The sequence below is a fragment of the Pteropus vampyrus genome, unplaced genomic scaffold (assembly GCF_000151845.1).
Source record: "Pteropus vampyrus isolate Shadow unplaced genomic scaffold, Pvam_2.0 Scaffold490, whole genome shotgun sequence".
Taxonomy (NCBI): domain Eukaryota; kingdom Metazoa; phylum Chordata; class Mammalia; order Chiroptera; family Pteropodidae; genus Pteropus; species Pteropus vampyrus.
In genome coordinates, this window is record NW_011889271.1 from 187754 (window position 1) to 213401 (window position 25648).

Here is a 25648-nt window from a genome sequence, read left to right on the forward strand (position 1 = left end):
CCCCCTCGACACAGGCCCAGTGCCCAGCTCAACTGAGATCATGGCCTTAGGGGAAGCTGTGCATGGTCTAAAGCAGGGAAGGAGTGCCTGGGTCCAGATCTGAAGTGGTGAAGGGTGGGAGTGGGTGGGGCAAGACAGAGAAAAGGGTTTGGGCAGGGTCTGGCTGGCACTCCCGGAATCCCTGATCCAAAAGCACCATCTGGCTCTGGTCCAAGTGGACATTAGCTAGACTTTGACTGTGGGTAGGACACAGGCTGGGAAAACACCTGGCCAATTCTCATACCGTCCCCTCAACCCTCCCAGCCATACACACTGCACATGTGATTACTGTACACGGTCACGTCTACACCACTCCACACCCATATGTGTGTGTGTCCAGACACAGGCTGACCAGGGACACACTACCCAACACAGATGCAGGCAGACAGATGCGTGCCCTGTACATAAGTGTAGGGAGGAGCAGAGACACGCAGGGGGTGGGCATTCCCTAGAGGCAGTGTACACACTCATGGGTACCTACATGGTGGAGCAGGCAGGGCAAAGCGCTGGGGGGAGCGAGGGAGTGGGGAGCCCCAGCTCTGCTTCAAGCTTTCTGGGTGATCTTGGGCAGGGGCTTCCACATTTTTGGGCCTCAGTTTGCTCATCTGTAAAATGGGGGTGGGGGTTAGGACCCACCTCCCAGGATGTCCCTTGCAGGCATAATGATTCCATCCCCCAGGCCTCAACCAGGCCCCAGCACCGACTCCAAATTCAAGCAGAGACCACCCTCTGGGGCCGAAGTAAGAGTCAGGTCCTGGATCCCTGGCCCAGACAGATACGCACTCACCACAAAGGGGCTGAAACTGAGAGCACACGAGTTAATGGAGGCCCTGGCAGAACCCAGGTGGGAAGAGAGGGCACAGGCCCAAAAGATAACCACAAGACAGAGCGGCGGCACAGGCTGAAAACAAAACCAAGGTCAAGGAGAGAGCACGTGGGCCCAAAATGATATCCAGGGTTAGGGAGAGGAGAGGCAGGTCTTAAAGACAATTCCATGTCAGGGAGAGAGGACAGACCCAAAAGATAAACCAAGAGGAGAGAGAGATGGCACAGGTCAAACAACTAAAACAAGGTGAGGGAAAGATGGCACAGCCCCAGAGCAGACTCCAGAGGCAGCAATGTGTGGCAGGGGCCCGGAACGTGGCTGGATTCAGAGCATGGCCTTGGGAATCCCTGGGTATCGAGAGTAAGGAGTATTTTCCCCCCTTCTTGTGCACAGATCCTTTTATGACTAATATGTGAATTGTCAGGAATAATCACAGCTAATACAGGAACCCATTCATTTTTAGGCACCCACAGAGGTGTGTTCTGACAAGGCCCTCCACAGGGGCCTGATCCCCAATGCAGAAAGCAAGAGGCAGTGGCCTTTCAGAGATGGGGTCGAGAAGCCCCCCGTGGTCATCAGGCCAGGCACTTAGGAGACCACTTCCTCCCTAAGGTCTGCAGGGCTCCTACCTCCTTTCTGTTCCATTCCCGGCTCACTCACTAGCCCTGTCACTCACTCCTGACGCCTGGCCTCGGGTCAAACACCTGGCCAGGCCTGGTTCTTCTCTTTCCTGCATTCTCCGTCTCCTCCAACGGTCAAGGGCAGCAGCTCTGCTTCCGAATCATTCCTCCGACCTGTCCACTTCTCTCCGCCTCCACCTTGAGGCCCAGACCACCGGGATCTCTCCCCTGACAACAGCATTAGCCTCCCTCCTCTCCCCGTCGCCACTCATAACCCCTGATCCAAAGGGAGAGGCCCCCATTTAAAACCCACTGGTGGCTTCCCACTGCTACTAAGACTAAAACCTTTCACGACCAAGAGGCTTTACGTGATCTGAGACCCACCTGCCCACTGGCCTCATCTCATAGCCCTTCCCTTCACCTCCTCAGCTCCAGCCACAAGGGTCGCTTTGTACTCTTCGACACAGCAGGCTCGTGTCCCACTTCGGGGCTTTCACATGTGCTCTTTCCCCAGTTCTTCCTCACCATTTGAGGCTTAGCTCACACCTCACCCCTTCGGTCCGCCCCTGACGGCCTCTAGACCCCACTTGCCCCCCGCAGGGTCCTCCTTCTCATTACCCTGTTTGCATCCTTCTCAGCACTACCGGAGATGCCCTTGCCTGTCTGCTGATTAATGCACTGTCTTCCTGACTAACTTACAAGCTCCTTGCCTATCTGGCTAGAGGTGCACCCCAAAGCCAACAGAGTAGGTTCCCAACAAATACTGCTGGGTTCTGACCAGGTCCGGCCTCTCTGAACAGCACCCGAGGCTGCTCTGGCTCCCCACTGCATTCCTAGGCCCCTTGCTGCCCCTCTCGTGCCAGCTGCTTTCTGGGCTCTGCACCTGTCAGCATGCCACTCCCTTTGCCGGAGGTGGCCCACTCTGCCCTGCAGAACCAGACCCCACCGGCCTTCTGGGGCCCCCTCGAGCCCTCCTTCCTCTGCCACGCCGTCCATGCCCTGCCCCACATGGTGGATTCCCCTTCATCTCTGCACTTGGCTCATTTTGCAAAACATCTGTTAGCTTCTCTGCCTTTGCTACTAAACTTTCTAAGGCAGGGCCAGCTGGACGCTTCTGGGTCTTCTCTGCGAAACGCCCAGGAATGACGCCTCTTCTTCCCTGACCCTTACACAAGTCCAGATGCTCGCACTCCTCTTGTGGCCAGAGTTCCATGGCTACCCTCCCGCCCCCTGGAGTAGTTCGTTTAGTCCCCTATGGGGACAGGCCAGCGTCGACACCATTTTACACATGAAGAAACCAAAGCGCGATGAAGGTAAGGACCTTGCTCTAGTTGACCTCAGGATTCAGAGCCAATCCCTGGAATCATCTGTCTGCCATCCCCCTGTGCCCAGGGCATCTGAGATCACGGTCTGGTTTGACTCCTCCCTACTCTCTGCTCAGGAAATGAGGGCTGAGTGACCAGAGGAGGGAGCAGGTCCTTAAACATCTATCTCATGAACACGTAGCAAACGCAGCCTCCACCCTCTCCTCAGCGACATCTCAGGCAGAAGCCCTGGGGCGTCCTCAACATCTCCCTCAGCCCTTACTGCATCCATCCTCAAGCCTTCCTGATTCTTCCCCCTAGACACCTCTGGGATCTAGTCGCTTCCCTCCACCTCTGCTGCCCCTGCCCAGATCACCCCTACCCAGATTGCATCTCTCAAAACTGGAAAGCTTGTCTCTGCTTCCCCAGCCACTCAGCGAGCAGCCTGAGGGACCCCAGAAACTATAACCCAGTCACACCACGCCTTGCTTACACCCTGCAATAACTCTCATTCTTATACTCTCAGCCAGACTACTCCTCAGCTGGCCCCATGAGGCCCTGCCCTTCTGCCCCCACCTCACCAGCCTCATTCTCCACTGCCTTAGAGGGGATGTTTGTGTTCCCCCAGAATTCATATGTTGAAATCTTAATCCCCAATGTGATGGTGTTAGGAGGTGGGGCCTTTGGGAGGTGAGAGGTCATAAGGGTGGAGCCCTCATGAATGGGCTGAGTGTCTTTATAAAAGAAGCCCAGAGAGCTCCCTCACCCTCTTTCTACCATGTGAGGACATGGCTGTCTGTGAGGCAGGAAGAGGGCCCTCACCAGACACTCGATCGGCCAGCACCTTGATGTTGGACTTCCTGCCTCCAGAACTATGAGAAATAAATTTTTGTTGTTTATAAGCTACTCAGTCCACGGTGTTTCGTTACAGTGGCCCAAAAAGACTAAGATACCTGCCACCTCGCCCACAGCTCCATGCTGCAGCCACTGTCTTTTCCGTCCATTCATTCATTCATTCACCTGCCCGACAATTATTTGCAGAACACTCACCACTGGCCATGCACGGTCCGGCTTTGGGAACACAGAGAGAATGTAAACAGGTGCTGTCAGGCAGCGAAAAGCACCACGGAGATAAAGGAAGCAGGGGGGGCATGATCTCAATTGCCACCCTCCCCTACTGCCAGGAGGCCTTGGGAACAAACAGGAAGGAAGTGCAAGAGCCAGGCATGAGAAGACCTAGACTGAGAGACAGCGGGTACAGTCCCCGGAGTGGGAAGTGACTTGTGACGTCCAGGGAGGGTGGGGCAGAATGGGAAGCATGGGAAGCGCAGCAGAGTGGGGACCAGAGCCAGGCAACAGGACATCACGTCAGAGGGTGTGGGCAGGGGGTGATGTGGCTGCCACGAGAATAGACCACGGGAGCAAGAGTGGAAGTGGGAGGGGGTCAGGGGGAGAATGAAGACATCCATGGAGATGCTGGGGGCGGGGCTAAGTGGGGGCAGAGGGAGGTGGTCAGCTGTGGGTTTCACTTTGAAGCGGGGACCAACAGATCCTTAAACGCTGCAGGCTCCTCCCACCTTTAGAACCCCTTTCCCACCTCCTCTTCCTACCCCTTCATTTCCCAGCAGACACCTATTTCTTAGAAAAGACTTCCCTCCCCAAAGAGACCCCAGTAGTCGTTTAATCCCTAGAATAAGGTCAGAAGAATTCAAATGATAAATCACCTGTAGAATGACAGGGGCTGTCTAAATGCCTAAAAGCCAACCAAAGCACTTGGGATCGTCCCCTGGTCCTTACCCACCCTCCCCAGCAGCTCTGTGCAAACCACGCCTCTGTTTTGCCATCAGCTCCCTGTCAGCCTCTGCCAAGAGGGGGCGCTAGAGGGAGGCTGCAAGGAGCCGAGGGAGAAGCGATCCACTGCTTTCTGTCTACTCTCAGGCTCGCACACCCACGGTGGAGGTCTTCCCTGGGGCAGCACTTGCAGAACAGGCCTCAGAGCTCGGGACACCAGGGACACCAGGGACACCAGGGACACCAGGGACACCAGGGACACCAGGGACACCAGCGCCAGGTGGCGAGCGCCCCTCTCTGTTCCCGGGAGTTTCTTCCCTTTGTTCCTTCAGAACTGGGGACGGAGCCACTCCGTGCCATGCTTCCTCCAGGACACCTGAGAAGAGAGTGTGCAAACTACGCCCTCAGGACAGGTCCATCCACCTGCTTGATTTTATAAATAAACTTTTATTGGAGCACAGTCATGCCCAGTTGTTAACTATTGTCTACGACTGCTTCCCCTATAACTGAAGAATTAAGTAGTTGTGAAAGTATGGCCTGAAAGCCAAAAATCTTTACGATCTGGCTCTTTACAGAAAAAATTTGCCAATCCCTGCTTTAGATTTCGACTTTTACCCGGTTACCTAGTCAACGACTTTATTCCTAGTAAGTAATTCCCTTCGTTCAAATATCTAGTGTGGCTTGTCTCCTGGCAGGACCCTGACCGAAGCAGAAATGACAGCACCCAGGTCGCATGAGCACTCAGGCCACATGGTCACTCACTGTCCGTGGGCAGCTGTTGTAATAGGAGGGCCCAGTCACGAGTGGTTTCTCAAAAGGAGGATAGTTATCTGCAGAAGAGAGCAGGATTTGTTCCCAAACTCTAGAGGTCTGCGCTGAGTCACCTCTTGGTGGCTGCATCCTTACTTGCCACCAACTCTCTGCATGTCCCTGGATCTGCTGGGTCAGCAGCCCAGGTGGAAGGTCAGCTAGCCCGCAGCCAGGACCTGCTGCAGAGCCTGTGTGAGCTCTGGGTGGAAAGCCAGCTGGGCTGTTTGGTAAGTGGGGTGAAGCAGCACACTCAACTCAGACGCAGGTAGAAGTTGCTGCCCAACCTGAAAAACCCACCAAGTGTTGCCGGTGCCAGCCAAGCAGCACGCCGCCCTCCCCAGGTCTGCGTTTCAGCTCCATTGGGCCCTTCGTCTGAGTTCCTGGAAAGTTTTAATCTTTCCTACTTCTGCCCCTGTCCTTTCGGCTCTGGGAGTGGTAGCTGCTTCCCGCAGCCACTACCTCCACCATCCCTTCATTTTCTTTGTTCCCTTTCAGTCATCTGGTTAACAACTTTCCATCTAGTTAACAATTGTCACATCAAATTATCTCTGAGTAGCTGGTGCTGTTTTCAACTCCAGACTGGAGCCTGATAGATGGATATCAGCAGCTGGTTCATTGCCACCTCCTTCCTAAATGCTACTTACTACTCAGTGTCGGGCCAGCGTGACATTATATGGACTGTTCAGATAAAGTTCTCTGTGGCCTATGTGATGGCAGGAAGCGAGAGAGCTGATGTCGCCCGAGGCAAGACTGAAGGCCTGCCACTTCTGGCTTCTGGTGGTCCTCGCATTCCTGGGGAAAAAGCATTTGCCAGGTTGGGAGCTCACACCAGCTGCCAAGGGCTGTGTTGACTTGCTCCAGTAAAGATACTTCATTTGGGCCAGCAACTGCCATTGGAGTCACCATCTGATTACATTTACAATAATCCACAGTCATTCTCCAAGGCCCATCTGCTTTCTGCATGGACCAAACAGCCCAGTCGAATGGGGACGAGATCACTATCCCTGCTTCTTTCAAGCCATTAATGGTAGCACTAATCTCTGCAATTCCCCCGAAGGGTACAGAATTGCTTTCGGGTTACTATCCCGGGAAAGATGGGGCGTTCTAGGGGCTTCCACTTTGGCTCCAGCCCTGACTCCATGGGTCAGCTCTGCCAGCTGCCACGTGTATCCACTCCAATTATACCACCGGGACTTGGGAAAACACAGGATGAGTCCACAGACCTAGGGCCCATTCTGAGTTGAACTTGGGCTCGGACCCATCTATTGCCCAATCACATAGGCCCTACTGTGGTCCACCAGTCAGAGCGGGAAAAATCAGAATGATTTGCCATCTATAAAAATGACAGGGGGGTTGTCTAAATATCTAAAAGCCAATTAAAACCCTCAGTGCTGAGAAGGAGGCTGTCTAGAAACTGTGTAGTCTTTCTAGGAAGCAGTTCAACAATATGCGACCAAAGCCATACAAAGGGTTTTCCTCTTTCATGCAGTTATTCAATTCAGAGAATCAATCAATCAGCTGCAATGCAGGCAGAGCTTCTGTACATAAAGATGTTTGCTTATGGTTGTTTACAATAGCACAAACAAACAAACAAACAAACAAAAATACCTGGAAATAACTAAGTATATAAAAAGTGTTTCACTAAATTACAGTACATCCACGTGAGGATTAACATGCAGCCATGCAACATTCTGTTTGGGTGAAAACAATGAGATATTATTTTTAGCCTTTCGGACAGGCAAAGACTTTTTAAAAAGATTGATAATGCCCATTGTTGGCGAGAGTGTGGAAAATTTGACATTCTTGTGCACTTCTGGTGGGAATACAAATTGGTGGAACCTTTTTGAACAGCCACTTGGCAGTATAAACTTAAAAAACATTCACGCCCTTTGACCCTGCTTGGAACTCGTCCCTCAGGAGCACAACCACAAATCCACAGGCCCAGCTGATGGTGGCACTGTCTATACTAGCAGAACCTGGAAACCACCCAAATATCCATCAATAGAGGATGAGTTAAATAATTCATGCTCAACTGCACAATGAATTCCGTATTTCTCCACCTGAATTTCAAATAGGCATCTTAAACAATCCATACCCAAAAATAACTCTAATTTCCCCAACCCCACCAACCTGCTCCGCCCACTTCCTCCCCAGAGTGGAAACGGGCCTCACCATTCTCCCAGCTCTAGGCCAAACGCTGCGCTCACTCCTGAGACCTCTCTCCCTCTTGTGCATATCCCGTCTGCTGGTGTGCCTGACGCATCTACTACTCCAACGCAAGCCAGCTTCTCCTCTCTTCCAAATCCTCCAATGGCCTTCTAAATGGACTGGCCTATTTCTACTCTTGCCCCACTACAGTTATTTTTCAAGAGAGAAGCCGGAGTAATAAATTTTAAATGATTTAAAAATTAAACCAAGGTCGCACATCCATACTATGGAAGATGATTCAGCCCTAAAAAGGAAGGCGGTACTGATCCACACTACAATGTGGATGAATCTAGAACATATTATGCTGAGTGAAAGAAGCCAGGCACGAAAGGCCACAAATTGGATGATTCCGTTTATATGAAATATCTAGAATAGGTAACTCCATGGAGACAGAGAGCAGACTGGTGGTTGCCAGGGGCTCAGGAAAGAAGGGATGGGAAATAACTGCTTAATGGGATGGTGTTTTCTTTTGGGCGTCATGAAAATGTTTTGGAACTAGAGAGAGGTGATGATTGTGCAACATCATGAATATACCAAACGCTACTGAACTTACACTTTAAAATGGTTAATTTTACATTATATGAATTCTACTTCAATAAAAAGAAAAAGAAAAAGAAAAAACTAATTAGGTCATGGCACATTCCTTGTTTAAAACCTTCCAGTGGCTTCTCACCACAATATAAATGACATCCAAACTCCTTACTCTTAAGGTCTCAGTGATCCAGGCTCTGCTCCGGGACCTTGCACTGTCCCTTGCTCAGTCCCCATGGAACTCTGGGAAGGAGTTAATATCGCCCCTGTTTTAGAGGGGAAACCGAGTTCAGAGAGATGAAGTGGCTGGTCGGGGATCACGTGGGAATGCAGGCAGCCTAAAGCTGGCTCTGCCTGGCTCCTAACCAGCTACGACTGTCGTGGCCACCCAGACCCTCCTCTGGGATCAGGCATCCATTGCCCAGCTGCAGAGGGCTGGTGGCTGATTACTCTCAGCTGTATAGGTGGAAGAGTCCCCCTCAACCAAGACCCTGGCCCTCCCTGAGGACAGCCCCTGCACCGATGTGGAGGTGGGGATATAAAGGCCCACCCCCCCCACCTCAGAGGGTGGGTGTCTCTGGTGGCCATCCCAGCTCCAGAGCTGCCTATGGGATGGCTGAGGCCAGTCGTGACTGCATGGCAGCTCAACTGCCCCCGTGGCCCAAGCCTGCTCCTTCGCTCCCTCACAAGGCTGGTGTCCAGGGGTACCCCAACACACATCCTGCCTACTGGTCTCCACCTCAGAGTCTGCTTCCTGGGACTCTGGCCTACGACATTTGCTCTGACTTTCAGGACCAGGCTGGAGGGTGCGGACTTTATTCTGAGGGCCCTAGATGGCTACAGCTAAAGCAGGTGAGTGACAGGTAAGATCTGTATTGTAGAAATATTCTACTGGAGGACAAACTGCAATGGACAGAAATAAGAGGCCAGTGAGGAGGCTGGTGAGAGGGACCAGGGCCTAAATTCACACCATGGTATTGATGGCAGAGAGGCCGATTCCAGCAGTGGCCACTGGGTGGAATAAATGGATCGTAATTCTAGACTGGCTGGCGGGCCCCGGCCCCGGGGTGACTCAGGGGACGATGCCCTGGGCTGTCCTCCATCTGGAAGTTACTCATCGACTCCGCGCCAGCCTGGTGGGATGCCAGCTCTGGCTCTGCCTGTCACTAGCTGTGTGGCCAGGACAGGGTACCTTGGTGCCTCACTCTGTCCATTAGAGAAAACTGGGCTAATACCAGGCCCTCCTTGGGGGGCGGCTGTGAGGAGTCAAGGAGTTAACGTGAGTTCAGAAAGCTTGGACGAGGGCCCACCATGGCATGAGTAAGCATTATCCTGCTCACTGCAGGCTTCCCAAGTGCCTGCTGGGTGTCTGGAAAGGGCACGGGCCCTGGGTCAGACATACTTGGCTGGAGCCCTGTGGCAGGGAAGGAGGACCAAAATTTTCACTGCCGAGCCCCAGATCTCACATTGGTAGGAGGGCAGTAGCCCTCTGGGCCAAGAAGGATTGTTAGGAAAAGCAAGTCACACTTGAAAAGTTCCTGGCACGTGGCATGAGGTCAACGAATGCAGTTGCTGCTGCTGTGAGGCTGGTAGGGTGTGTTTGTGCGAAACTCAGCGCACTCGGCCAACCCACGGCAGGCAGCTGAGCCTCACTCTGCAAGGCCAAACCCCGCCCATCTTTTGCGCTCCCTGCCTGCTCCTCCTCCAGTGTTCTCTCCCTAAATGTCATCGCCATTGCCCAGCTGCCCAAGCCAGAAACGGGAGGAACGCCTGCGTCCCCTTTCCTGCATCCCCCACCCTGGAGTTCTCCAGGCTCCCCTAGGTCTCCATCTCCGCCATCCTCTTACATCCCCGCAGGTGATCCTGCAGCCCCTGCTGCCCATCCCTCCACCCTGCTGATTCTCTTTCCTCACTTGAGCCAATTCAAAACCCTTGGGAGGGTCCCACGGACCTCCTGCAGGGAACCAAACTCCTTGACCCACTCAGCAAGAGCAAGGCCAGGCCTGGCCACTGTACCCCCAGGTGTAACACAGGGCCTGGTTTACAGCAGACACTCAACAAATGCTGGCCTGAGAACAGGTGAGCGCATGGATGTATTTATGTACTTGCTGTGCTGACAGAAATAACATTCACACACTAGCTAGCGGCTGTTGTTTCTCCAGTTCTACAGTTGAAGAAATGACGTTACAGGGAGGTTAAGTAACTTGCCCAAAGTCACACAGCTAGTGAGCAGCAGAGCCAAGATGCAAATGGGACTCAGAACCGCAACTATAGCTACTGATCAGAAAAGCTCCAGGCCACTGCGCTATGCTACCCCATGCCTTTGCATCGACCTCCCGCAGGCCTGAGGGGGCGGAGTTAAGACTCTTGTCTGAGGTCTGGCATCTGTCAATAAGCTATTCCACTACTTCTTTGTTGATGAATAAACTGGAGCCCAGTTTAGTGACTGTTTGGGGTCTACTCCCCCGGAGTGTGCTTATTTCAGGAGGCCCCAATAAACGAAGTTTTAAGACTACGTGACTGAGGACTGGGCTGTGGAAATGGAGGTCACAGGGGAGCCCGCCAGCTCTCTCGCTTTTTGCCTCCTATCTCCTCAAGTTCCAGCTTCAGGCCCTTTAAACCCACTGTGGAGCAGACGCTTTAAACGGGCTGGTAGCCTGTGGGGCGGTGCCTCAGGCCTGCCTGTGGGGTAAGGTAGGGGAGACTTAGTAGCCAGGACCCTGGGGACACCCCCACCCTGGCCTCTGCCAGAGCAGTCCAGGGTTCTGAGGGTGCTTTCAACTGAAAGAAGGTTCTGCAGTCAAAATAACTTTTGAAAATCAGTGCCCTAAGGGATAAATGTACTTGTCAAGAGAAGTGGCCTTTTCTAGTCTATTCCGGTGACATTCAGGGGCTTGGATGCAATGAATTCTGGGATGGAGAAGGCAAGAGGGTGAGGATATCTGATGCCTTTAGCCAAGTCCAATGTCAAATCTTCCCTGACCATTAGTGGCCATAGGTCCCTGCTCCACACACCCGCCCTGGGTGTGCTCAAAGTTGGGGGTCAGTTTGTCTCCTGTGAACAAGTCCTGCCTCTGGGCATTTGCCCACATGGCTTCTCGTGCCAAGAATAAAAGGGAGAACTACATGTGAGCCCCCTCTCTGACAAGCAACATGTGTGGTGTTGTCCGTTTTCTGTAACTCTCACTACACATCTGTCAGGTATCATTAGCCTCATCCCAAGAAGGGGAAACTAAGGTTCAGAGAAGAGAAATGACTCACCTGAGCACTCGAACTCAGGCTGGTCTGATTCTAAAGAATTCTCTCTACTGGACCCTCACCCACGACCTCCCACGCCCCCACCTCTTTCCCTCCCCACCTTCGTGCAAATCCACTCGGGACACGCTGGTGCTTCCAGTGCACCCGCTGTCTCTTAGCCACCCCACCTCCATGAACGCCACTTCCTCAGCTCCAAACACACTGCCGTCCTCCCATATCCCCTTCACCTGACTCCAGACCTTTCGAATATTTGCTTGGGTGCCACCTCTTCCGGGAAGCCCTCCCTGGACGCCTAGCTAGGCAAAAAGCCTTCTCTAGGACTGAATTCCCCAGTCTTAGCCCCAAATGCTGTCTTGTGGTCATTTGCTCTTCAGCATCCTGAGGAGATGCTAAACTCCTGGGGGCAAGGTCCAGGTCCATTGTGCTCACCACTATGTCCTGTGCTGTCAGCATGGTGCTCTACAAACACCTACTGAGTGAGCAAACCTGTGAGATCAGCAGACGGCCTCGACGTCTGCCATGTGCCAGGCTCCTTTAGCAGGTGCTGGGCATGGCACACAAATGAGGCACAGTCCTGCGCTCCAGGCCCAAGCCCCACCTCCCACAGAAAGCTTTTCTCGATCACCTCAGCCCCCACCTGCCCCCCACTCCACGTCTCACTCACTCAACAAATCTTTGAGCACCACTGAAGCCACAGTGGCATGAGGGGAGCGTGTGGCAAACATTTGGGTATAGGGGGTGATGCACTGCCTCTCTTTCCCCTGTGTCTACCCCACAGTGCTCACCAGGCACAGGTACACGGCACCCCATCAGCATGGTCGGAGCCCCAGTGACTCATTCCTCTTCCATTATGTGCCAGGCTGGTTCTTAGGCTCCCCTGGAGGCCCCCTGTCCACCTGCCCTCCCCTGCACAGGCCGTGACCCTTTTCCCAGCCATGGCCCAGCCTGGCCATACCCGGTTGATGAGCTCGCCGACCATGCCTGTCCAGGAGCCGTTGGGCTCGGGCGCTCCGTACAGCCCGTCTTCTACCAGCCGCAGGCGGTAGCGGAAGCGCAGCAGCTGGGCCAGCTCCCTCAGCATGTCCACGCAGAATCCCTCGAAGCGCTCATTGCCTGACAAGGCCTGGAAGTTGGGCCGGCGCATGACATACGGGTTCTCCTGGAGAGGTGGGGAGAAGGCGGGTCAGAGACAGGGCATCTGGGGGCTGGGCCAGGATCCTGGGGCCCAGGCCAGGCAGCTAGATCCAGGATCTGCTCAGAGTGGAACAGGCCTGAAAGCCAGGGGCAAAGCGCATGGGCCCTAAGAGTCCCTAGCAGATCACAGGGAGCTGTTTTCATCTCCATCGGCCAACATGGCGCCCATCTGTCTCAATCTTAAATGTCTACAGGAGAGGCAGATAACCTAAGAGTCAATCAGGCTGGATGGAGGTTGTCCCAAACGAGAACAGGGGTTCCCAAATTTTTGAATGACGCACAGTAGGCATTCATTTTCCTTTACAACCCAAGTCACACACATTTATGCATGCACTCATGGGCCATAATTAGACGTAGGTCCACAAAACAGTCCTTATGCCTTACGCCTATGGCACTACACTCTGATATTTTCTGTTTTACTCTACATTTTTTCACACAACCAGTAGTGACGCATTGAACTGACTTCATGAGCCAGCAAGGGACCAGAGGGTCTGCCCCAGGATTCCGCTTTGGCCCAATGCCACCAGGAGAGAAGTGAGCCTGAGATGCCCAAGGCCCAGTGCTGAGAGAATTTGGAAACCCAGGTGATTCTGTAAAATCTCTTGATTATAAAGATTAGCAACAATTTAAACTCTCATACCAATTATTTTTAGTGCTGTGCAAGTTAAACATCCGACAGTTTGCAATCTCTAATCTGCAGCTGGTTCACTACAATGATGCTTATTTTTGAGGGGTTCGAGAAAACTTTACTGACCCCCATTGTGCCACATAAGTATACAAGCAGAGAGAACATTCTAAGTGCTGGTAAGACAAGGCATATGAAGATGCTGGTAACAAAAGGGAAACTAATTCTGATAGTTATTGTCTAAGTAGTTGGTTATGCAGTACTTGGGACTAAGGAACAAAAGGACTTGGGAAATGGCCAGGAGAGTTCTGGCAAAAATAGCCACAATACAGAGCATGTTATTAAGTGCCTGCTGTGTACAGACCCTGTACTGCACATGTTCTCTGGAGTCTATCACTTTGATTCCTCACAGTGACCTTACACGAGGTGTTATTACACTCATTTTACACATGTGGAAACTGAGACTTACAGGAGTCAAGTGATTTGTCATCTCTGTCATTCGACACACCATTACTAAGCTCTGAGGGAGATGCAGCCACAATATTTTGCAGGTCCTCCCACCAGTTCCCCAACCCCTTGAGTCTGAGCTGGCTTCGGACTTGGCCAACAGAATGCGGTGGAAGCGATGCTGTGTGAATTCCAGAGCCTGGGCCTTCAGAACAGTCTCTTGGAACCACTGTGAAGGAAGCCCAGGCCAGCCTGTTGAAGGATGAGTGAGCCAAGATGAGCCAGCCAACAGCCAGCACCTACAGCCACTGCAGACCTTCCAGCCTGGCCTAGCCACCAGCTGAATACAGCAGCCACAGTAAGCTCAGGCAAGACCAGCAGAACTGCTCAGTTGACCCACAGAATGAGAAATAATAACCATTATCATCTTAAGCTTCTAGACTTTGAGGTGGTTTGTTACACAGCAGTAGATACTATGAGGCCAGGTCCTGTTACGGGCTCTAGGTTTCAAGACTCCACAAAGCCCCTCAGCTGAGGGGTGATGAGATGGAAGAGAGTCAATGTTTTTTTTTTTTTTTTTTTTTCTCTCAACCAAGCTGCCTTTCCAAATCCAAAATTGTGGAACTGGGGGTAGGAATGTGAGATACTACTAATAATAGCGGCAGCAGCTCGCATTTCTGTGGGCTTGCTGTGTGACAGCTATTCTGTCAGCGTGGGAGGTAGGTATTATTACCTCTGCTTTAGAGACGAGGACACTGAGGTCCTGAGAAGTAAAGTGGTAAGTGGCTGAGATGGACCTGTCGGTCTGACTCCAAAGCTCTGTCTGCTCTTCAGTCCTCTGTTAGGCTGAACTCAAGTGGACGCGACTGAGAGCGATGTGAGAGGAGCCAGACAGAAATGGGGACCCGGGTTGGATATCGAAGCTGGAGAACCAGAAACCAAGAATTCTCTAGACAAGCACCCAGCGTTAGAGCTGGAAGCCTCTCCTACAGCCCTCTCAACATACACAGGAGGAAACTGGACCTCAAGGAGGTCAAGTGTCTTGCCCTGGACCCCAAAGCTGAAGTAGGACAGTGGGAAGGGGAGACAGAGCAGAGCTGGGATTCAAAACCCAACTGTTGTGAGCCCTGTTCCTGCCAACAGGCTGAGCTGATCTCCAAATTCGAGATTGAGGCACTTGGGTTGTGGATTCGGGGTCAAGGCCTCAGGACCAGGGTCTGAGCTTACGGGGCCAGAAACAGGGACTGGGGCCTGTGAAGAGAATTCAAGATTGGAAAACGGTGATCTAGGGATCAGCCTAGAGCCCTAGACTATCAGAACCAAGGGTCTTAAGAAGCCTCCGGTCCAAAGTTTTCAGGTTTCTTCAAAGGGAATCTTCTGCAGAAGCTTTGCAGACAGACAATGAGCTGTTGCTAAGTCTGATCCTAAGAATTCATCCTACGAATGGCTGTGTACCTATACACAAAAATGTAAGTTCCAGAGAATCATGGCAGCATTGCTTGTAGAGAGAACAAAGACTGACAACCTATTCTGGGACAGGTTAAAAAGATTACTGATATCATTAAGGCATCCCAGGCAACCACTAAAATAACAAGTTCTCTCAGATCTATTAAGAGGAAAAAAGCAAGTTACAGAACAATGTGTACAATATGCTACTCTTTGTGAAGGAAAGAGTGGAGACATGCTTGTATATGCACAGACATTTCTGGAAATGTGGCCTCTGGGGGGAAAATGAGGAACTGGAGAGAAAAAGAATCTGATTTTTCACTCCTTACCTCCTCTTTGAATTCTATTTAATAAAAGTTTGTATTAACTTCTGTCCTTCCCTCAGTTTAAAATTTTTACTAATAGTAAAAATTTTTTGAAGAATAATATTTAAATACATATGGAAATGCAAAGGGTCAAGAAGAACCAAAACAATCCTAAAGAAAAACATGAAAACTGGGGGATTTACCTTACTGGATATTAACACTGAACTTAAAGCTATGGTATGTAAGATAGTGTGGTATGAAAGCAAAGAAGGACACACAGACAATAGGACAGAGGGTTAGAGACCCACACATAAGTGAGTACTTCATTTATGATAAAAGTAAGACTGTGATGAAAGGGGAAAGAATGACCCTTTTAATAAATGGTGCTGTTCAACTAAGCATCCATATAGAAAAACATATATTCTGATCCCCCTACCTCATATAACACATAAAAGTCAATTCTAAGTGCATTATAGCTTTAATTATAAAAGGTAAGATTATTAAGTCTCTAGAAAATAAGTAGGAGATCATCTTCATCACCTTGGGGTAAGCAAACAAATTATTAAATTCTACAAGAATTAACCACAAAGGGGAAAAAAACAATAAAGTAGACTTTAGTAAAATTAAAAATCTTTTCATCAAAAGATACCATTGGGGGAAAAAAAAAGATACTAGTGAAAGTGAAAAGGCAAGCCACGAAGCGAGAGGAGACATCTGTAATACATATTCCAACAAAGGACTTGTATCCAGAATATGTAAATAACTCACAAATGCTACAGCTACGCTACCCTGAACAAGCCCGATCCCAACGGATCTCGGAAGCTAAGCAGGGTCAGGCCTGGTTAGTACTTGGACGGGAGACCACCTAGGAAGATCAGGTGCTGTAGGCATAAAATGAATGAATGAATGAATGAATGAATGAATGAATGAACGAATGAATAAATAAATAAGAGATTGTCCTTGCAATCTGTGAGGTCAACCAAGAGTTGCCTCGCTTAAAAAAAAAAAAAAAAAGATGTAAAAAGACTTGAGCAGAGACTTCCCAGAAGATTTCCAAACACTCAAAAAACACAAAAAGGTGGTCAACGTCCCTGATCATTAGGGAAATGTAGGTCAAAACCACTCTGTGATTGGTTCCTTTATATAGTCACTTACCACTGGAAAAAATAAGCAACTGGAATTCTCATCCATACGTGGCCGGTGGGAGTGAGAAATGAGACTGCCACTTTGGACACTTTGGCAGTATCTACTAAAAGCTGAAAAGATGCAGCAATTCCACTCCTGGGTGAGCACTCGACAGGAATGCTGTATGTGTTCGTTCGCCAGGAGCCATGTAGTAGGATGTTCATAGCAAGACTCCTCATAATAGCCAAACTCTATAAACAACTACAATGTGCATCTGTATTGGTGGGTGAGTAAATTGCGGTACATTCATGTAATAGAACATCAGAGACTAAACTGCTCACACAACATGGATGAATCTCACAACCACGTGTGAGCAGAGGAAGCCAGGCAAAAAGAGAGAACATAGAGTACGATGCCATTTACATGAAGTTCAAAGGCGGGCGAAGCTAATCTGTGATGATGGAAGTCGAGAGGGTGGTTACTTTGGGTTTTAGAGACTGGAAGGGGAACAAAAAGGGCTCAGGTTGGAGGGCCGATTCCACAGGTACATTCAGTTTTTGGAAATTCAGTGAGCAGTACACTTAGAATTTGTGCAAGTTTCTGTGTGCATGTTACACTTCCATAAAAATCTCTTAAAACTAAAAACGAAAAATTAAAGACGGGTGGGTTCTAGAACATTCTCCACAAGCTGCTTGCCTGGAGCCTTTCGTGAACCCAGGACCCAAATCCACACACAGGACTTCCTGATTATAGTTTAAAGGACCCTGATCTAGTCCAATCTCTTCATTTCACTATGATATTTTAACTCTCCACTTTAAAGGACGAAACTGATGACAGAGAGAGCCACCCAGATCACCCAGCGGTGGTGGACGGCAGAGCCAGGCCTAGAACACAGCCCGAAGGCTCGGAAAGAACCAGAAATTGAGGCAAATCGAGATAGTGTGGTACAAAGGACAAGCACGTGGGCTCTGCCAAATCAATTCAGCTCTGCTACCTTTAGCTGGATGACTTGGGCAGGTCATTTAATCTTCATCTAAAAATCAGCGGTCATAATGGTACCTACCTCAGGGCTGCCATGAAGACTTAAGTGAGTAGAACAAGCAAAGAGCTTGGCACAGTGCTCCAAGATGCTGGCCATGATGATCGCTATTTTTATCAAGGATGCTAGGTCAGGAGAGAGAAGGGAAGGGACTCGTATGCTCAACACGCCCTTCCTGTTGGGCACCGCCAGGGGGCTCTCTGATCTCATGCAACCTTCCCAAAGGCGGGATTAATAGACCCATTTTACAGATGGAGGCATGAAAACCGGAGAGTTGGATGGCCTAAAGTGGGAAGGGGTGAAGCCAGGAATGGGAGTAAGATCTGTCTGACCCCCAAGTCACTGAAGAGTAGGATGAGATGTCACAGCTCGAAGAAGAGAATCTTGGGGACTGACCGAGCGCCCTGAGAGCTCCCGGACGAGCCGGGCCTGGGCCTGAGGGAAGGCTGGTACACAGCTTCATTTCCTTGGGCCTTCTCTTATACCCCTCCTTCCCTGTGGTGCCTCTCTGTCTTGGCACCAGCCTGTCTTCCCTCAGCTCCAGACCTGTAAGTCCCACCTCAGGGATATGCCACCTTCCCCCACATCAAGGACCTCCTTCTGTTCCCTCACTTGGCCCAGTCCTTCAGCCACCACACCCTATCGGTGCTGCTTCTTAACATTCCACATCACCTCCTCCTCCCTGCCCAGAGCCCAGCCCAGCCCAGGCCTTGTCCTTCCCCTGGAGCACCTGCCTCTCCTGCAGCCTCCCTCAAGGGGCAAGCTTTCCTGACATCCTCATGTGGCTCTGCCCCTTCCCCCATTCGACAGCTCTGAGGTACAAGGTCAGCAAAACTAAGTCCCTCAGAGACCCTCTCCCACCTCCGCCACAGCACTCACCACCCCTCCGTGCTTGCTAGGTGCCAGGCACCAGTCTAAGCCCTGGGGACAGAATAGGGAATAAGACAAGTCCTGACTGCATCTCATCCCAGCCGCCCAGGCTGACTCAGGTCTGAATCCCCAAGTACCTGACACAGGCCCTGCCTGGAAACACAAGCCGGAAAATGTTGATGAATCAATGGGAATGTCCAGCTGTGTATACCAAGCCCGCTGCCACCACATTCAATCCGACAAACTCTTCCTGAAGCCCCTGCTCCTGGGACTCCTGCTGCCCAGGATGCCTGGCCTCACTCCTCTGTGCACCCAATTCCTACACAGCTTCTAAAGCCCAGTCTAATGGCACCTCCTCTGCGAAGCCTTCCTTAGGCCTTGCAAAGCTGAGTCAGTCCCTCCTTTCTGTGGGGACCCCTTTTTGATCTGTGTAGGAGTGACGCCATGTCCAAGCCTGTCTCCTCTATCGAACTGGGATTCTCTCCCTTCAAGAGTGAGAAAAGCACAAAACCACCTGTGACTCATTCCTGTGCCTCCGAACTTGTGTAAGGCCTGGCACACAGCAGTTTCAGGAAATATTTGTGGAATAAATGAATGAATCAATCAAGAGAAGAATAAACGTCAGGAAGACGACAATATTGGTTCATGGCTTAGGGAGAAGAGCAGACCAGTGTGAGAAGTGACTCAAAGTCCCCAGGGTCATGGTTCTGTCCTCCTGACATCCCCTCCCTGACCTCTGCCTCTGCTCCCCACCAAGAACCCCATCTCTTCTGGCCCTAGGAAGCCCCTGGGACTGACCGCACTCCCAAACACACAGAGTGCGACTTCTCCCAGCCAGCCCGGCCTGGCCCTCAGGGCCCCTCAGTGAGGCTGTTATGAAGTGTCTGGTTTCCCATCTGCAGGCCATCTGTCCCTCCCCAGCAGGCTCACTGGCCCTTCTCCAGAGGGACATGAGGTCCACTTTTAGATCAGGAGTTCCCTAGGGACTGAGGGAATGGCTCTACAATGCAGTCTTTAGGGGCCCTGCGGAATCTGTGGTCACCTTCTCACAGCTTAGCTGGCCACGCTCACAGAGGTACCGAGGGGCCCCCACAGACAAGAGATGCCAGCGGGCCAAGGACTTGGCTGCCACAAAGAGTGTGGCTGTCTGGCATGTCCAGCCTCCAGGTCCAGCTGCTCCGTACAGCCTCCTGCTCACTGAACTCCCAGTGGCCACTGTGCCTGGCACGAAGCAGAGGGTGCAGGGGAGAGGGTGCGGTCTCTGAGCCTGACACTCAATTCCAGCAAGGACTCACTGTGTGATCTGTTTCCTTGCCTTCAAAAGGAGGAAAACAAGTCAAACCTCATGGAGTAGCTGAGAGGTTTAAAGTGACTCCTGAAAAGAGCCTAGCATAGTGCCTGTGCAGAACGGGGCTCAATGAATACTCACTGACCCACGAAGGCCCGACTCTGGTCTGTTAAGATGCAGGAACAGCACCCCCAGGATGAAAAGATGAAACGACTGGTGATTCAGAGCACAGTGATGAAGACTCAGGCCATGGGGCCTCAGGCTTGGCTTCCGTCCTGGCTACACCATGTACTTGCCCTGTGACCCTGGGTAAGTCGCGTCACCTTTCTGAGCCATTGCTCCCACATTTTCAAGATGGATATTAAATAAGTTGGCACGTGTCAACACACTCGGTTGGAATATGTGACGAAACGACCGCTCTAGCGATCGTGATTTACAAGCGCCTTCCGTGGGCCAGACACTGTGCTGGGCGCCCTGCCTTGTAGCTGCATGGAATACTCAGTGTGCTCCTGTGAGCCCAGTGTTCCCATCTCTGCTGAGTGACAGCAGGCTGGCAGAGCCCAGGGCTGGACCAGCTGTGATGGCAGAGTCTGTGAACCTCCCCTGCTCTAGCAGGGATTGGGATGGTGACGCCTTGGTTGCAATTGAGGGTTTTTAGGTACATGAGTCATGTCCCCACTGGTCAGTGTGCTGTGCCAGCTGAGGCACTTGCTTTCCACATGAGGACCAGGCTGGGGCCAGGCACAGCAAAGGCCCCTCACCTACTGCCTCCCCACAAGGACCACTCACCAGGATGGTTGTGACCACCAGTGTCTTGTTGGCCAGTGTCTGCGATAAGTTGATGTCCAGGGTGGTGGAGTTCATGGCCAGGGTCCGGTTAGAGTACCACACCCCGATCTGAGGAGGAGAGGGGTATGGTACTCTAAGAGGTCCAGCTGAGGACACTTTGGGCCCTGCCCCGCCCTCACCCCTGCGCCCACCTCCACCCCACCCCTACTTGGTCAGGGCTCTGGCACAGCCCTGGGCCCACTCACCTCACGGTGGCCCTGCCGGGACTTCTCTAGGATGCGCAAGGTATAGTTGGTCCTCTGCCCTTTGCTGTTGAACTCAACGCGCCCGGTCAGCCCATCATACTCTACCTAGCAGGGCGGGAGGCAGCCAGAGGGAGGGGTGGCAGGGGCCCAGGGGGATGGGCAGGAGAGGACCAGAGGGAAAGAGACAGAGGTGGAGGGAATAAGAGAGAGGGAGAGGGACCAGGAAGGACCACAGTTAAATGAGGAAGACAACACACCAGCAAACGAGGGGCGATGGACCAAAGACACAGAGAAGCAACAGTGCAGACAGGCAGAGGGAAGCCAGGAGAGGCGGGACAGATGAAGATGCAGGAAGAGGCCCAGAGAAAGCAGGAGGCAGTGGGTGGGGTCGGAAGTGGGAGAGGACAGAGGGGCCACGGGGTGGACACAGTGGGTCCCCCATCTGAGGCAAGCTGCCCTGCCCCTCAGCCCTCCCACTCCTGGCTCACCATGCGCAGGTAGTTCATGAGGCTGGTCCCATGGGGCCAAATGTTGGCCGATGTACAGGCCAGAGGCTTCACGCCGATCTCCTGGCTGCGGTTCAGCTCCCGGACAGCGCTTACCACCACGTGCACGGCGTCAAACATCAGGGCAGCCGACAGCTGGGTGGGGGGCAGAGGTGGGGCAGGGCAGGGAAGAGGCAGCTTAGCTGGGGGAGCCCCAAAGCCCTGTGGTGCTACCCTGAGCCATTAGACAACTCTCTCTTTAGGAATGTGAAACCATGTGGGTCAAGAGTGAGGACCAGTCTCTGGGTGTCTTTCTTGAGGAATGAGTGATAGTGGAATGCGCGTGACAGGGAAAGGTCTACGTGCTGCCCACGCCTTTGTGGGAGCAGCTCTTTCTGACTGTGTGTGGCCACGTGTCTTTGTGGAGAAGGGCACATCTGAGGTTTGCCTGGACAGCCAGCTGCGTCACCCTAATCAGGGGATACTCACGGGCCTGAGGACATGCTTGGGACTCTAGATGTCCACGTGGCTGGTGCAGACCGGGGAAAATGGCCACAGGCCTGTCTGAGTATGGCTGAGGGAATGTTTGTGTGCCTGTTTATCTATACGCAGGGTAGGTGTGGTATCTAGGAGGCAGGAGAGCACAACGGTTGTGAGCTCAGGCCTGGGAGGCAGGCAGCTCTCAGCCAGAGGCCTAGCTCTACTATTTCCTGTAGTGGCCAAGTCCCCACCCCTCTCTAAACCTCAGTTTCCTCCACTGTAAAGTGGGGATAATCATCATCTGTGCCTCTGAGTGCCAGTGTTGGGGTCAAGTGAAATAATGCATGTACAGAAATCGAAACAGTGCCTCGCACACAGTTAGGGCTCAATACAAACCAGCCAGTGAGCTATAACTGACAGCACGGGGCATCTGTGTGCATGTGTCTGTGAGACTGTATCTTAGCTGGGTCAGTGTGCAGGTCTGAATCTCTGTGCTGTGTAGGTAGGTGCAGGGGTGGGTATAACTGTGCCTCTGTCCGTGTACATGTGTGATATCCCTGTGTGTGCATGTCCAACTGCATGGCTTGGTGTCTGTGCACATTTCTGTGCACACAGAAGTGTCTTGGTATCTTGGTATATGACTAGATGTCTGTGAACAAACACACATAAATATGCATCTTTTGTATGTTTGCATTTATTCAACATGCTATCAGATACCTACTCTGGGCCAGGCTGTTTTAGGCGCTGGGGACACAGTGGTGAACAAGCAGACAGAAACCTCTGCCCTCAGAAAATTTACAACCTATATATCTGTAACTACATGTAAGCAAAATATAGAGCAAGCCACACGGATGGTGACTAGATAAGCAAAGACAGGTGCTATAGAAAATACAGCAGGGAAGGGGGCTGTATCATGGGTAGTTTCGCATTTTTTAGATAGGGGGCCAGGGAAGGTCTTACAACTGAGGGAACATTTCAGCCGTGACTTAGTGGTGGGGGGCAGTCACACTTTCTCTGGAGAAGTGTGTGTGAAGCAGGGCGAGTGTGTGTACCAAGGCCCTGAGGTGCACGTGCGCTGAGGCAGCAGAGGCGCCCAGAGGCCAGCGTGGCCAGAGCAGTGTGGGAGGTGGAGGAGAGGACAGTGTCAGACCTATATCAGGGTCAGGCCGTGTGGCATGTACTCAGAAGGCGAGTGGGAGCACCAGAGGTCCTGGGCACCACCTGGCCGAGCTGTGAAGGGCCCCGGAGGTGCCTGCGTGCCGGGTGCCTGTGGAGGGGCCAAGGGCACGTGCTCACCGCGGGACCTGGGTAGGTGCTGGCTTCACAGTTCTCCCTCCAGGACATGTTGAGGCTGCGCACAAACTCGGGATAGAAGGGGTGCGAGGTGTTGAACATGGAGAAGCCCAGGATGTTGGAGGAGTCCTCCACGATCCCATCCAGGTGCAGGATGGGGAAGTCCTGGGACCGAGAAGAAGAGATGAGGCCTGCGGCCGGGCCTCACTGGGGCAGACCCCACGGGAGGAGATGGGGGAGAGGGGACTGCTGGGGGTACGCACCATGGTGGTGAGGATGTACTTGTAAAACGCTGAAGTCATCCCCAGCTCCGAGGCCTGGGGAGAACGGGCAGGCAACAGGGTAGCCGGAGAGGCAGAGACCCACAGGCAGAAGTGGGGAGAAGGCGAGAGAGGAAGAGAGATTTAGAGACCAGCCTGGCCAGAAGACACCCCATGGGAAATACAGTAAGAGACACCCAGAGACAGAGAGAGACAGAGAGAAGACGCAGCATGCAGGCAGAGGGAGACCTTGACCCCTGGTGACCCACTGTCCATGTCCCACCACGCTGACTGGTGCCCCAGGTGGCATGAAGTTTTGGTTGGAGAGAATGGCGCCCTCAAATGCCTGTGTCCCTCTTTAGGTCACTCAGAAGACTGCTTTCTGGAGACTGTTAGGCAAAAGAACCCCTCAGAGACAGGGCAGTGGCAGAGGGTGACCTTAACCTGAACCCTCGGGCTGCTCCAAAGCCAGGTTGGCTGCTAATGCGTGGGGCTCGGCCTGGTTGCAGCTCAGGCAAACTAACCCTGCCATCTTTAAAAGCACTTTGCAGTGAAAGACAGCCAATTCGACCCTCAAGATTCATGTTTCAGCACCCTTCTCACAGTCCTTGAGGAGAACACAGCTAGAAGATCCCTGGAGGCCAGGAGTGCCCAAGCTTGTCCCCGCGGTGGTCACTGGAACATTAAATGGCACCAGCTTGTAAAGCTGCCTGAGTGGCAGGAGCTTCTATCATGTGGGTTACAGCCTATTCCATGACAGGGACATGCAGGCTCAAGAGAAAAGTGACCACTGGTCCCTTGGAGCACGTGGGAGGGACAGGACCCCAGCCCTGAGCCCCAAAGCTTTTGTCCAAGCCATCCTGCCTCCACTGCCCTAAGGGTCTGTCCATGCTTCTTCCTCTAAGCTATCTTCAGCAGTGACATATAGTTTTAATTTTTTTTAAACTGGAAAAAAATAAAAAATACAGATTAGGTTATGAGGAAAAATTAAGAGCAAGGAAGCAATGAATAATGAATAAGTGTGTCACTGATGGACAGCATGTGGCGGGCCCATGGCAGAGGTCCTGGCACTTGCCCTTCCTAGGTACTCTTGAGCCAGGCCAAAGCCCCGCTGAACCTTCATCCATCATCACACCTGCCCCCAGGGCGAGCCAAATGAAAGAATCAATACGAAGCGCCTCAGCACAGAGCAGGACAGGCACTCGATAAACACACCAGGCAGCTGCCTGTGTGTGGGCCAGGCGCTGCCCCAGGCGTTTCCCCCACTGTCCACTCACAGCAACCCACCACAGCAGCAGCTAGGGGAGGTGACTGGCCAGGGTCCAACCAAGGGTGCAACCAGAAAGCAGCTGAGCTGTGAGTCAAACTTCATGACTATCATCTGCATGTAGAAAGTGGGTCTCCATACCCCAATGTAACCACCGACACCCATGGGCACCAGGTGACGTGTCCTGTCCCCCACGCTTCTGCCCCTGACCCTATAGGGAGATGGGGTACCCACCTTACGGAGGATGAGGTGAGAGATGGAGGCATTGGCGTCGATGATGATGGTGGACACCTTGTCGTCACGGATCTCCTTGAGCAGCGGGGTGGGGTCCTGGCTGTCGTCTAGCATCCTCACCGACAGCGTCTCCTTGGAGATGAGGAAGCCTCGCACCAGCTCCTCCAATCGCAGCAGGCCTGGGGAGGGTTTGGCCTCAGGCTGGAGCCCTTAGGTGTGCCCTACGTGGGGTGGACGCCCCCTCCCCCTCCCCACCTTGGGGTAACTGGGAACAGGATAAGCGTGCGCTCGGGAGTTGGGGCAGCTCTCTGGAGTGCAGCTGGCTCTCTTAGGGTACTGGTCCCAGGGATCAATGTCCTGGTCCTCCTAAATTAAAATCCCTACCTAGACCTCCTCTCAACCTCCAGACACCTGTCTCCTGCCACCTTTCTGCTCCTACTGGGATGTGTGACAGGCATCTCACACTTCGCAGGTGCAAAGCCTCACTCTACTCTTCTCGCCCAAACCATGTCTCCCAGGTCAGTGAATGATCTCCAAGCCAAAACTCTGGAGGGCAGCCTTACCTCCTTACCTCTCATACCCACGCCGGATCCATCTAGGCTCTACCTTCAAGACACCTCATGCCCCATCGAACCATGCCACACTACAGTCACTGCCCAGGCCACTGCCATCTCTCACCTGTTACAACAGCCACATTTGCCCCCAGAGAGTCTGTTCCCTACACTGGAGCCAGACCATGTAAAGCAGAGGTGTCCCTTTACTGCTCCCAACCCTCTAACAGGCTCTCATTCAGAGCGAAGGCCAAGGCTTTCAAGGCCCCAGTCCATCTGCCCACCTGCTTCATCATCTCCTGATCTCATCTCCTGTCA

General features: G+C 52.3%; 1 protein-coding gene and 1 pseudogene across 1 annotated transcript in view; one reads left to right on the forward strand and one right to left on the reverse strand.

Annotated features, from left to right (window-relative positions):
• The window catches only part of GRIK5 (glutamate ionotropic receptor kainate type subunit 5), a 52864-nt gene that overhangs the window by 18131 nt on the left and 9085 nt on the right, over positions 1-25648 (reverse strand). Inside the window, exons 4-11 of the mRNA XM_023524731.1 lie at positions 24780-24980; positions 23282-23335; positions 23022-23183; positions 21249-21401; positions 20761-20865; positions 20516-20623; positions 12343-12546; positions 6063-6182 (exon numbers count right to left, since the gene is read on the reverse strand). Of these exons, the coding sequence (XP_023380499.1) occupies positions 6063-6182; positions 12343-12546; positions 20516-20623; positions 20761-20865; positions 21249-21401; positions 23022-23183; positions 23282-23335; positions 24780-24980 (1107 nt within the window). The remainder of the gene's footprint in view (positions 1-6062; positions 6183-12342; positions 12547-20515; positions 20624-20760; positions 20866-21248; positions 21402-23021; positions 23184-23281; positions 23336-24779; positions 24981-25648) is intronic.
• LOC111732788 lies at positions 16176-16294 on the forward strand (annotated as a pseudogene).